General features: G+C 48.1%; 1 protein-coding gene across 1 annotated transcript in view; it reads right to left on the bottom strand.

Moving 5' to 3' along the window:
* Positions 1–1,737: 1,737 nt before the first annotated feature.
* Slc5a11 (solute carrier family 5 member 11) overlaps positions 1,738–12,900 on the bottom strand; it is a 39,617-nt gene continuing 28,454 nt past the window's right edge. Inside the window, exons 10-15 of the mRNA XM_052174804.1 lie at positions 9,324–9,431; positions 8,889–9,039; positions 6,572–6,740; positions 5,258–5,473; positions 4,415–4,583; positions 1,738–1,975 (exon numbers count right to left, since the gene is read on the bottom strand). Coding sequence (XP_052030764.1) covers positions 1,773–1,975; positions 4,415–4,583; positions 5,258–5,473; positions 6,572–6,740; positions 8,889–9,039; positions 9,324–9,431 — 1,016 coding nt within the window. The 3' untranslated portion in view covers positions 1,738–1,772. The remainder of the gene's footprint in view (positions 1,976–4,414; positions 4,584–5,257; positions 5,474–6,571; positions 6,741–8,888; positions 9,040–9,323; positions 9,432–12,900) is intronic.

Genomic DNA, 12,900 nt, shown 5'->3' on the forward strand with positions numbered 1-12,900 from the left:
ATTGAAGCCAGGGACTTAAAATTCATTTTTGTCCTCCAGGCAAATGTTAGTGGCTTACTCTTCTGCATGTCCCTGCTTACACTCTGAGGAACTGACATGAACAACAGAAACAGTGTTTGGGGGGGGGGGGCAGGAGGAGAACATGGGGATGGCTGTGCCCTAAGGAGCTCAGAGCTCAAGTGGACAGTCCACGGAAAAGGTGTGGCTGCAGGCGTGGCTGTGAGGTGGAACTAGGGGAAGGAGGCTGGAGAGGTAGGTGGAGCTCCAGTTGGGAGATGGAATCAACAGAACAGATATCTGAGAGTTGGTGAAGACAGTGGGTGATGGGATGGAGTCTACTGGGTGGGGTCGGTGAGGGGTTAGGTCAGAGGAAGATGGAATCAGCAGGGAGTGAGACCAGAGCAGAAGGTGGTTCTGGGTTAAGAGCATTCGCTGTTCTCCCAGAGTACCCAGGTTGTGTTCCCAATGCTCACATGGCTGCCAGCAACTATCTGGAGCTCCAGTTCTTGCTGCAAGAGGTGGTTCCACGGGTGGTACATATACATACACAAGGTAAAACATTTGTACACATAAAAAATAAATATTTAAAAACTTCCGAGGCCTGGGGCTAGAGAAATTGCTCAGTGGTAAGAGTACCAACTGCTTTTCCTAAGGTCATGAGTTCAAATCCCAGCAACCACATGGTGGCTCACAACCATCTGTAAAGAGATCTGATGCCCTCTTCTGGTGTCTTAAGACAGCTATAATATACTTATATATAATAAATAAATAAATCTTTAAAAACAAAACAAAAAACTTCTAGGCCTGAGCAGCAGAGGCAGGCTGATCTGTCCTAGTTCAAGATCAACCTGGTCTACAAAGCAAGTTCCAGATAAGTCAGAGCCACACAGTAAGACCTATCTCAACAAAAACAATCAAACAGTGCTGAGGACAAGTGGTGGGGTTAGAGCTGGAGGCAGCAAAGAGCGGGAAGAGGCTGGCTGGGAGGCAGAAGCGGCATAATCTTCTCTCCCTGATTCTGAGCCCTTCCCAGACCTGAGGGTTGACTGTTAAGAATGGCCCAGGTATAGGAGGACTTGGAGGGTCCTCTGCAGAAGCAGCAAGGACTCCTAATTTCTGAGCCATCTCTTCAGTCACTAACCTAGAATTGGAGAAGTGCAACAGTTACCTTCTTGTCCTTATTTCTTATTTTTTTTCTATTGTATTTTGAGGCAGGGTTTCATGTGGCTCTGGCAAGCTGGCCTTGACCCAGAATTCCTAGACCTCTGCTTCCACCTCCCAGGTATTGGGATTGCAGAGGTGAGCCACTATACTGTGCTTTAGCATCCCTCCCTCCCTCCCTCCCTTCATCCCTCCCTCCCTTCTTCCTTCCCTTCCTCCCTCTGTCTCTCTCTTCTTCTCTCCTTCTCTCCCTCCCTCTCTTTCTCCTCTCTCTCTCTCTGTCTCCTCTCTCTCTCTCTGACAGAATCTTGCTAGTAGCCCAAACTGGCCTCAAACTTGCAATCCTCCTAATTTAGAAGCAGCTGAGATTATAGGCATGTGCCACCACACAGCCCTGATTTTCACAGTGTGTGAAGTTTCAGGGCACTGCATACAAGTCTGCTTCCCACAGACTCTAAGCAGGAATAAGTACAACATTAAGGAAAGATCCAGGGCCATCCATCCATTCCTTTTAGGAAAAAGAAAACGTCGATTGTCTCATCAGCAGCAGCACCTCTGAGCTCTACAGTAGACAGACACAGCTTTATTATCGTTGCCTGGCTCACCCTGAGTTAAGCAAAGTAGCCCCAAAGGAAGATGGCGCAGCTGATGCACACAATGCAGTTGACATCGAGCAGGGTTTTCACCAAGGGATTTTCCTCCAAGGAAGCTATGACAGGCTCCGCTTTGCTGGGGGGCTCCTCGTTGTCCTTTTCCATCCCACAGAGCCACAGGATAGCCCTCACCACCTTGGACCGTCTGGGAGACACGCCATCTAGAAAGAGCCCAGCAGAGGAAGGTCACAGGGGAACCAACACTCCCTAAGAGGAAGAAGAGGACCAGCCACGTGTCCGTGAACTGAGATGCGGAACTCGTGTCCTTCCAGAAGGTACAGCTGGCCTTCCGTATTTGTTGGTTTAACCAAACATGAATCAGGAATATTCAGATAAGTACAGACTTCATCATTCCTCCCTAAATAATCCATATAATGACTACTTATGCGGCACTGACATTGGATGTGGTGCTCTGGATAATGTAGAGCTGAGTTACATATGCAGGAGGATGTACACAGATTGCATGAAGGAACTGTGGCATTTGTAGGTTCACATGTGTAGGCCTGCGTGTGAGCCAGAGGACAACCTTAGGCATCATTCCTCACAGGTTGTCTGGTTTTTTAGACAGTCTTCCACTGGCCTAGAACTCCCCAAGTACGTCAGGCTGCTGGCCAAGGACCCCACTGATAGTCTGGCTCTTCGGTCCAGGTGCGAGGATTCTGAGCACATGCTACCTTGTTCCGGCTGCCTTTCCCCTGGGATCCAATCCAGGTCTTCATGCTTGCAAGGCAAGCACTTTACTGCAGCTGCCTTCCCAGCCTCTGCTTCGTCATTTTATACCAAGGCCTTGATACATTTTGGAACTGCTATGGGTCCTGGGATCAGTTTCTCTCAGGCAAGAGGAATAACTATAATTAGTACCTTAAGTCTGGAAGATATCACTGTCTTCAGATGAAGAGGTCAAGGCTTGCCCTAACTTTAGCAATGCCACAGAGCTGTTAAGGAATGGCTGTGTTGGGCTGAGGACCCAGCTCTGGTCCCCTCTGCATCACAGTGCCTTCCAGGAAGATGAAGGACTTTGGGCACTTTGGGGATGCTGTTCCTTTATGTGGCACTCAGGGTACACACTCAGGAGCATCCAGAAGTCTAGACAGCTGATCCACCTGAGTCAGGGAAGCCAGTTTATACATCGACTATGATGGCAGTGGCCTTCACGTCCATGGAGACATATGCTCATTGATAAGGCCTAGAGGGAATGCTAGGGCCTAGGTAACTGTTACCTGGCTAGCCTGCCATTTTGCGCTGTTACTAATGTCATAGGGAAACTTTATCATATGCTGTTACTGCTCTTACTAAGAAACTTTCTCATGCCCAAGTTGATTGCATAGTCCATTATGTTTTGTGCTCTTCGAAACCATTCACAACTGAAGTCAATTAGAAATGCTTTGTATAGTAAACCACAATAAGTTGGACCTGAACCAACCACCCAGCAGTACTTCCTGTGCCTGTGTATGAGCTTTTATGGTATTTGCTTTTGTAAGCTGCCCCTGGCATGGACCCCAACATTAGATACCTATACCAATTTGGAATAAGACTTCTATTTTGAATAGGGGTCCAGTAAAGACCTCCTTGGGAACTGGTATCCTGTTTGGCAGGAAGAAACATGTGCTTGGGTAACTGAAATCCTGGTTGGAGAGTTAAAACATGAATGTTAGACAAGTCTCATCCTGTTAGACAAGTTAGGACATGAATATTAGACAAGGCAAGTCCCCTGTCACAGTTGAATCCCCCAACCAATAGGAGCAGGGTAAGTGTACAACCAAGACATGCTCCTAAGGAAATCCCCTCTCCCTGAACCCTGATTGGTGGAATAACTTGGCACAAAGGGATTTTAGGCTTAAAAGCCCTGATCTTTACTCTCAATGTCATGGTTCAACTCCTGAGTCTGTACCACAGCCCTGATCGATCAGTCCGGAGAGAATGCTCGGTAATCCTCATCTGACTGAGATAGGTGTTCATATGGTTTGTGAGGCAACTTCCAGACCACAACACTCACTTAGTTTTTAAAACACATGACCTGGAGTTTCTCACTTCCTAGGCTGAGCATTCACAAGGCCCTTGGTTCAATCCCTAGCACCTGAAGAAAAAGAAAGTCCAGGGGTGGGGGAGGGGAGTCTTCAGAGTTTTTTACCTTGAGGTGACATGGATTAGGATCCATGACTTTTTAAAATGACAACCTGAATCTTCACATCATGAGAGATAACTTTGTCTGTAAACATGAAGGCCTTACTTATGTCATTGGAGTTTTTCCATTGCTCATGAAATGGAAATCTAGACTCTCATATGAAATCTCCAAACTTTAAAACATTAAGTCACATTTTATAAAGGGAGTTAAACTGCCATCAGTGACTTGGGGATGGCTGCAGAGCCCCAGCCTACAGTGTGGGATTACATGTAGGGATTACATCTCCATAGGCTCTGTGTTTGCTGTCAATGTGTCTCTGAAGAGTCCCCTTTAGTTAGGGAGAAAGCCGGGCACCAAAGTCAGGGGATGCTGAAATTTCTAACCTTCCCCCTTTCTAGATGGTGATCTGACAGAATCCTCCTGAACACACGATGCTTCTTAAGTTCTACTGTAACTGAGACCGGAGGCAACTCACCACTATGGGCTTTGGTCGTATTTTCTTGGACTGTCTCCAACTGGATGCTGGTGCTGGTGGTGTCTGTAGTTCCATTCTGAGAAAGAGTTAGAGACAGGGGGTTTTCCAGTGGTGCTGAGTCCTTCTGGGCCACAGGATCATGACGAGTAAACCAAGTCAGGCGACTGACCTGAGAAGCAGAGGTGACCATGAGACACAGGTGGAAGCTGCCATTTTTCCTTATTTTTCCCAACCCTGCACTCTCCTTATCTTTCATGTTGGACACTGCTCATTGTGTCCTCCAAGCAGCTTCAGTTCCATTCCCCCTGATTCCTCAGAACCAACGGCCATACCTCTTGCTTGCTCCCCGGTCTTCTGACAGCCCTCCTCTCAGTAGAATCTAACTGTCCTAGCCCTTGGGTACAGCCCTGTGAGCCACAGGTTGGCCCTTTAGCTCAGCCTTTCTTCTGGTTCAAGGACAAAGTTGTACCTGAGCTGACAGGAACTGCTAAGAACCAGGAATGTTTGTGGCTTTACACGATGGCAGTTCTTAAAAAAAAAGAAAGAAAGAAAGAAAGAAAGAAAGAAAGAAAGAAAGAAAGAAAGAAAGAAAGAAAGAAAGAAAGAAAAGAAAAGAAAAGAAAAGAAAAGAAAAGAAAAGAAAAGAAATGTGGGGGGCATGGCCCTAGGAATTTCCTGGCTCCCCACAGACCTGTGAATTGAAACAGAATTGAAAAATGGAGTCTATGTCCCTAAAGCCTTGCTCCAGACTTTCTGAATGTTTCAATTGTCTTGCTTAAGCCTGGAGTCCATATTCTGTTCTTATGATAACTCTCAGAGGATAGGCCTGTCAGTCCAATGTACCATCTCTTTGGAGGGTGCTTCTGTGAGCCAGCTCACAGTGAACACGGTGATGAGGGTGGTAGATGACAGAACCATAGAGAAGTAGAGGTAGTGGACGTCCTTCACCACAGCTGGTCGGTTATCGGGCTGGTCACACCGAGGCTGCACGTAGATGAAGTCCAGAATCAGCCTGACCAATCCTAGCAGCAAGCCCAAGATCAGGCCTGAGAAGGCACCCTGCAAACCAAAGGAAAGCCATCATAAGGATGCCAAGGTCACCAAAAGTTCAAGAAGCCATCTCAAGAGCTTGTCTTTCTTGTGATGTTCACTGTATTGCAAAGGTGTGGAGTTATGGACCTGCCCAACTTCTCCAAATACCATCAGCCTTTGGTATCCTGAAGGATCAATTCCAGGCCCCATAGATAACAAACTTCTCATATGCTCAAATCCCTGGTATAGAATGGCATAGTGTTTGAACATGACCTATGCATATCCACTTATGTATGTTCAATTGTCTTTAGGTTATGTATAACACCCAGCACAATGTGAATATCATTGTAAATAGCTTCTATACTATATCATTTATATGATAACGTCAGAAAAATATCTGTACTTGCTCAGTAGAGACACAGAATTTTTTCTTGCAAATATTTTTATCCTGCTGTTGATGGAATCCAATTAAACCCACAGGTGCAGATGGCCGACTATAACGAGCTGATTACATATGCCTACTCATTCCCTTCTAACTTGGTTTCCCAGTCAATGGCAAGAGTGTGTCAGGAAGCCAAGTGTGGTGGTGAGCACTGGTAACCCCCACACTCAGGAGATGTAGGCGGGAAGGTTGTGGGTTTGGGGCCAGCCTGAGCGTGATGGTTACTTTTGTCAAGTTGACACAACTTAGGATCACCTGTGAAGGGAGGCTCCATGAGGAATTGTCTAGACCAGGTTTGTCTGTGGGCCTGCATACTACTCATCCTCCCTACTTGTGACTGGATGTTATATGACTGCCTGCGTCAAGTCGTTGGTACCTTAACTGCACCATAATGATGGACTGTGACCTGGAACTGTAAGCTCAGTTCTCCCCTAAGTTTTTTGTCAGGATATTTTAACACAGAAATAGAAATGTGCCACATAGTAAGGCTCTGAGTTAAAAGAACAAACACAGGAGACACTTCTGAGAACACCTATCTAGTCTTTCCACCGCCTGGTGATGCCCTTCCTGTTGCTTCCCACACAGGGTTCACTCTCCCTGGTGACAAGGCTAGCCCACACAGGTCCATTTCTCCCAGTGCTTATGGACAGCACCTGGGTGCTGTGTTGCCAGTCCAGATTTACCTTTTCATTGGTACGTTTCCAGAAACATCCCATAATGAAGACCATGGCCACAGGAGGCTGCAGGTAAGAGCTGATGGACTGAATGTAGATGAAAAGTTGGCCTCCCTGGCTGGCCTGCACGATGGGGATCCAGAGGATGGAGACCAGCACCAGTGCAAACACAAATATCCTGTGAGGAGACAGGGAGGGAAGCGTGCCTGTCTTCTCCGCACACCCAATTTCCTCCCTTTACCATGCAGCTTCGCCGAGCTGTAAGATCTGTAAGACGTGAGACCTGTCTCCCCCTCCCCCTCGAAGAGTACGATGCAGTACCCTTCGCTGAATTGGCAGAGTACCATCAACCCTGAGCACAGGCATCATGTCCCAACACCCTCTCCCTCATTTTACAGCGTATTCCTGCTGCCGCTGAGTGAGTGTGGATGTGCCTGCTCCCGCCGCCACGCTCGCCTTCCCTGGAGCTCCTACAAGTGCCCACTGCCACTAAGAGTTTGCTTCAGCTGCTGCCTCAGCTGTGTAATGGTCTCTGAGGCCCATCTAAGGGGTAACACACATCTGCTTTTCAGAGACAGGGACAGCACACACCCAGGCTGACCTTGAATGTGTAATCCTCCTGCCCCAGCCTCCCAAGGGCTGGGATTACGAGTGTGTGCTAACTCATCAGGATATTTCATTGATTAAAACAAAACAAAACAAAACAAACAGGGCTAGAGAGATGGCTCAGTGGTTAAAAGCACAGGCTGTTCTTCCAGAGGACCTGGGTTCAAGTCCCAGCTCCCACATGGCAGCTCACAACTGTCTGTAATTACAATTCCAGGGGATCCAGTGCCCTATTCTTACTTCAAGGGCACAAGGCACACACATGATACACAAAAATACATGCAGGCAAAACACTCACATACACTAAATAAATAAATCTTTAAAAAATTGTATTTTGTAGGGAGTGGGGCATTTGGGGTTCATGACCCTCACATGGAAGCCAGAAAATTTACTGGAATTGGCTTTCTTTTCCACAACGGGATGCTGGGTATCAAACCCAGGTTATCAAGCTTGGCAGTTAGTATTGTTAACTTGTTGAGCTATCTTACCAGACTGCATCTTGTGAATGAAAAGTGTGTGCCCTGAACATGACATTCTCTCCCTTTGCTTGCCCTTTACCAACTGATGACAACAGAATCACCCCCTCCCCTTTGCTACTGTAAACCACTTGTATAAACATCTGAATATAGGTCTCTGGACCTATGTTCTCATATCTTAGAATACAAGTTTTTAAGTGATGCAGTAAGTTTCTGCTTAGCATTATAGGAGACCGTAGGGTTGTTTTTAAATGGAACCATTCATAGTCCCGTCGGTACTCGTAGGAATCCTACCTTCCTGCATTGGCTTGCCAAGCACTGGGGTGATTGACAGGCGTGCACCTCCATGCCTGGCTGTTCCTGGCATTCTAGTGCCCTGTGTAGTAAACAGCGCTGAGCGTCATAGTCATTTCTACACCTTCCTTGGTGAAATGCCTATTCAGCTGGTTGAGTGGTTGGTCTTACTATGTCTTAATAGTGCTTCATATTTTCTAGATCACAAGTTCTTAAGCATGTAATGTGATTTGCAAATATTTTCCGCAGTCTGTGGCTAATGTTTGACAGTGTCTTTTTCAAGTGACCCAGTCCAGTGCATCTGGCTTCTCTTTAATGCGTTAACATTTGGAATCAAGTCTAAGGACTCCTTCCCTGAACCACGCATGGCTGAGACCGCCCTCTGCATGCATCCTCGTACATGGCAGGGCTTCACGGAGAAGCTTATCTGTGTCTATTTTATATCACATTGTCACGATGCTCATTTCTGCTCTCCTACTGGACTTCAGGACTTGCAAGAGTCTTGGAATAGAAATTATCCCTAACCCAGCTTCAGAATACCCCATTGCCTGACCCAGATACCTCCTACTATCCCCCCAGGTCCCAATGCAGGCTGGTACTGCCCCTCCGAATGTCTAGGTCTCCTGATTCCCAGTCAGAACACTCATCAGGGCTTTAACTGTCCATTTGACTTCTTCTCCATGTCTAGCATTATGCCAGCAAATGCAAATCTTTTAGTGTTGTGTTCTTGTACTGCAGGATTGTTTTTAAATACTGGAACATTATATTAGAGTACTGTTCTAATACCAGAACACAACCGGTGTCCATGGGACATCTCTTGACTAAGTGACTAACTCCTGCCAAGACCAAGGCAGCTCGGGTACTGACTTTACCTGGCCATGAGCTTAGTCCCTTCTTTGCTATGTATTTGGACTTTTTGCTGCCCAGAGTCCTACCCTATAAAGCCTTACCTGCCCACAATCATGAGCTCCCTTTCAGATGCCCGTGGCCGGATGTGGTTCCACAGGTCCATGGTGAAGATGGTGCTGGCACTGTTAAAGATGGAGGTGAGGGAGGACATGAGAGCCGCCACCATCACAGCCATCATGAGCCCACGGAGTCCTAGGGGGCAGAAGGGAGGTCTATAGACCTTGGGCTTTCTGATGGCAGCTTCTGTCTTCGTTGTGACTCTATTACCCCAGGTCCAAAGCTAGCTGATCCTGATGGCTGAGCCCTGAGAAGGTAGACCTTCGATTGGCATAGGCAAAACGTTGTGGTCCTGCCAAGTTCTGGCCTTTGGGGTGCCCATAGCTCTCCATCTCATTCATACCTCAGATTAGCACCTAGACAGTATCTTTCTTTCTGGGTGGTCCAGGGGCTTGAGTATGGGGGTTAGGGGACATTACCTGTGGGCAAAAGTTCCAGCACAAGTTTGGGATATGCGATGTCTGAACAGCCAGAGGGGTTGCTACAGACCCGCTGGCAGATGTCGGGATTCGCACAGGCTACTTGATCTACGGAGGAAATGTAAGCCCACAGTGAGACAGACAGGTCCTGAGTGCAGGCCCGGCTACAGTGTGCCGGAACCAGACCAACCCTAGAAGGGTCTATGAGCTTATAGCCAAGAGAACTAAGAAAGAGCCTCAACGCCAAGCCATGGCCACGCCCCTTCAGCTTTCTGAGCTCCTGATGCCAACCCGTAGAACTGGGGTAATGGCATGCTACTTCATAACATTAGGGTGACCGTTGTCTGCAAAAGCAACTCTCTTTTGTAAGATTAGAACAAGGCTGGCAAGATGGTGCTGACCATGGCGGGAACCTGTTTGATCCCTGGTTCTCTGTGGTAGAAGGAGAGAACTAAAGCTCACATGTCTCTGACTTCTACATGGATGTCATGACATATGCACACACACACACACACACACACACACACACAAACATACCTACCTCACCCCAGCCCCCACATACACACAGTTCATAAGTAGACAAAGGGCCAGCAAGCCTGAGGAGCTGCATTTAATTTCAAGGTGCCACATTATAGAAGGCGAGAACAAACTCCTGCAAGTTGTCCTCTGACCTCACACACACACACACACACACACACACACACACACACAAATAATGATTTTAAAAAATGGGTTGATGGATGAAAAGAGTATACCAATTCAAGACACATTAAAAATTTAGCACCCAAGTATGATCATACACATAGTAAGAACATACGACTACTGTCACTGGACACCAAATAGAGCTGTGACACCTAATAGGCAGTTACAGGAAGAATCCTACCTCAGACTTCATCTCCTCGACGGCCAAGGTTGGGGACAGCTATTCACATCAACAGTGAAGTCCCTCTGTGTTTCTTTTTAAAAACAATACTTACATTTTTTCTTCTCAAGTGTTGGGTCTAGGACTCAGGGCTTTGTGCACACTGGGCACACAGTCTACTACTGAGCTGCACCCCAGTCCTGTCAGTGCTCTTAACTCCCCCACTTTCCTGCCTCCCTCAGCTGCTCATAGGGTTCAGTCACTACTTTTCATTTTAGATTCAAGCTCTTAAACCGTGCATTTGAAACCCATGAGTTTCAAACCCTGAATATCTTTCCTCTCTCTTCTCATCTTTTAAAAAACTACTTTATTTTTAGCTGAGTGGTGGTGGCATATGCCTTTAATCCCCGCACTCAGGAGGCAGAGGAGACAGGCATATCTCTCGGGCCAGCCTGGTCTACAGAGCAAATTCGAGGACAGCCAAAGTTACACAGAGAAACCCTGTCTTGAAAAACAAAACCAAACAACCAACAAAAACAAAAACCTTTGTTTTTAAATTATATGTCTCTGTATGCGTCTGTAAATGGACTTGTGCACCTGATTCCGAGAGCCCAGAGAAAGGTATTGGGTCGCCTGGAACTGGAGTTCCGGGGGCTGTGGTTGCCTAGCCTGGGTGCTGGGGACTGAACTCAGGTCCTCTGCAAGTGTATTACGAGCTCCTCACTATGAGCCATCTTTCCAGCCCCACCGTTTTGCTCCCCCCGCCCCAATTCTTTCCTCTCCTGAGAAGTTCTCTGATTTCTGTAGTATAAAACTGCCTGCCCACCCTGGTTCTCTAGTTTGTCTCAGTGGTGCTCCTCGGCTGTGACTGGGCTGTGGTTTGAGGCCATGTGTTGGGATTTGGGGTCCTCAGTGTGGCAATATCTGGAGGCGCTTTAAAAGGTGGAGTTTAATAGGAAGTCCTTAGATCACTGGGGATGTGTCCCTCAGAGGGGGCTAAGGGGAGCTGGGGAGATGGCTCCGTCAGGAAGATGCTGCTGAGTGCGCATGGGGACCTGAGTTCAGCTCCCAGAATCCATGTGAAAAGCTGGGCACAGTGGCACACACTGGCGATGCCAGCCCAGGAGTGAGGGATGGGGAGGCAGATGGGAGGATCCCTGGCGAGCAAGGAAGGGCTGGCCCCTAGCCAGAGCAGTGAGCTTCCGGTTCACTGAGAGACCCTGTCCTTAATAAAAATCAGATAGGTAGAAATTGAGCAAGGTACTCTATCAACTTTTGGTCTCCACATGTGCCTGCGCATATAATGTAGTGTCTGCACACACACACACACACACACATGAAATTATATACACCCATAGGCCATATACATGCATATCCTACCCCTCAGAAAAATCAAGGACTAATGGCTTTTGAGGAAACCAGCAGAGAGGAGAACACTCAACAGCCTCACTGCTGGGGCACAGACGCCTCCCACTGCAGAAGCTCGGGCCTGTGTGCTTCCTTCTGCCCCTGGGAAGTTCCCTTCTCTGTACAGAAGGAGAAGGGGGAGGGTCCTCTCACAGATTAACTACCAAGGGCTTTTCCTAAAGATGCAACCTGTGAGCACAGGCCCGTGAAGGGAGCAGAGCTTACAAACCATGTACAATGAAGAGCAGTGTTCTTCCTTCAGTGTGCTCAGGCCCAGGAGAGTGGCCTGCAGGAAAGGGGCATGCTGTGCTGGCAGCAGGCAGGAGGACTGAGCACGGGCACCTGGCACCCACTTAAGGCTGAGCGCAGCCCAGGTCTGTGAAGCAAGGGCAGAGGAGATGGAGGCAGGCAGAGAGAGCCCTGCAGCTCAATGCCCCCTAGACCAGCTGAGTCAGTGAGCTCAGAGATCAACCATTCACACACACACATACACACAGGGACAGACAGACCCACTGAACAACTGACAGACAGAGTCACAGAGAGACAGAGTGAGACAGAAAAAGAGGCAGAGAGAGACAGAGAGAACAGACAGAGGGGCATGAAGGGAGAGGAGGGACAGAGAGGGGAGGACGGGGGAGGGGAGGAGAGAGGAGGGAGGGGGAGGAGGTGGGAGAGATAGAATGTTCACATTAATGAAATTAATTGGTTCAACTACGTTTTAAATGACCCCAGCAGCCCTGTGTTAACACATCACTCAATAACATTTACTTACCTGTTAATTAATAACTATTTATATATAACACGTCTGCTTGACAGTGGCCTCATCCCTGCCCATCTTACCGAAGAGAAAACAAAGGGAAGATGGGTTAAATGATTGAGGCCACCTAGCTCCTAAGAGGCAGAGCTGAGGCTCGAGCTTAGACAGTCCAGAACAGCCCCAACCATCAGGACCGCTCGGTGCACAGGGACCGGCCCTCAGCAGGGGCACGGTGAGCGTGAGCGTGGCCCTCAGCAGGTGCACAGTGAGAGTGAGTGTGGCCCTCAGCAGGTGCACAGTGAGAGTGAGTGTGGCCCTCAGCAGGTGCACAGTGAGTGTGACCCTCAGCAGGTGCACGGCGAGCGTGTCCTTTATACCATGCTCGTTGCTACCTGTCAGGCTTCACCCGATAGCTATACTTTTCCATGGAGTCACATCTCCGATCTTGCCCTCCCCCCCCCACGCTGGTGGCTTTTCCCCTCTGCATGGGGGCACGCCTTGTGAGCCCCATCAGCACCGTGGATGGTGTGCTTCCCTGCAGCTCCCTCATG

This window comes from Apodemus sylvaticus, chromosome 1, assembly GCF_947179515.1.
Source record: "Apodemus sylvaticus chromosome 1, mApoSyl1.1, whole genome shotgun sequence".
In the NCBI taxonomy this organism is placed as follows: Eukaryota; Metazoa; Chordata; class Mammalia; order Rodentia; family Muridae; genus Apodemus; species Apodemus sylvaticus.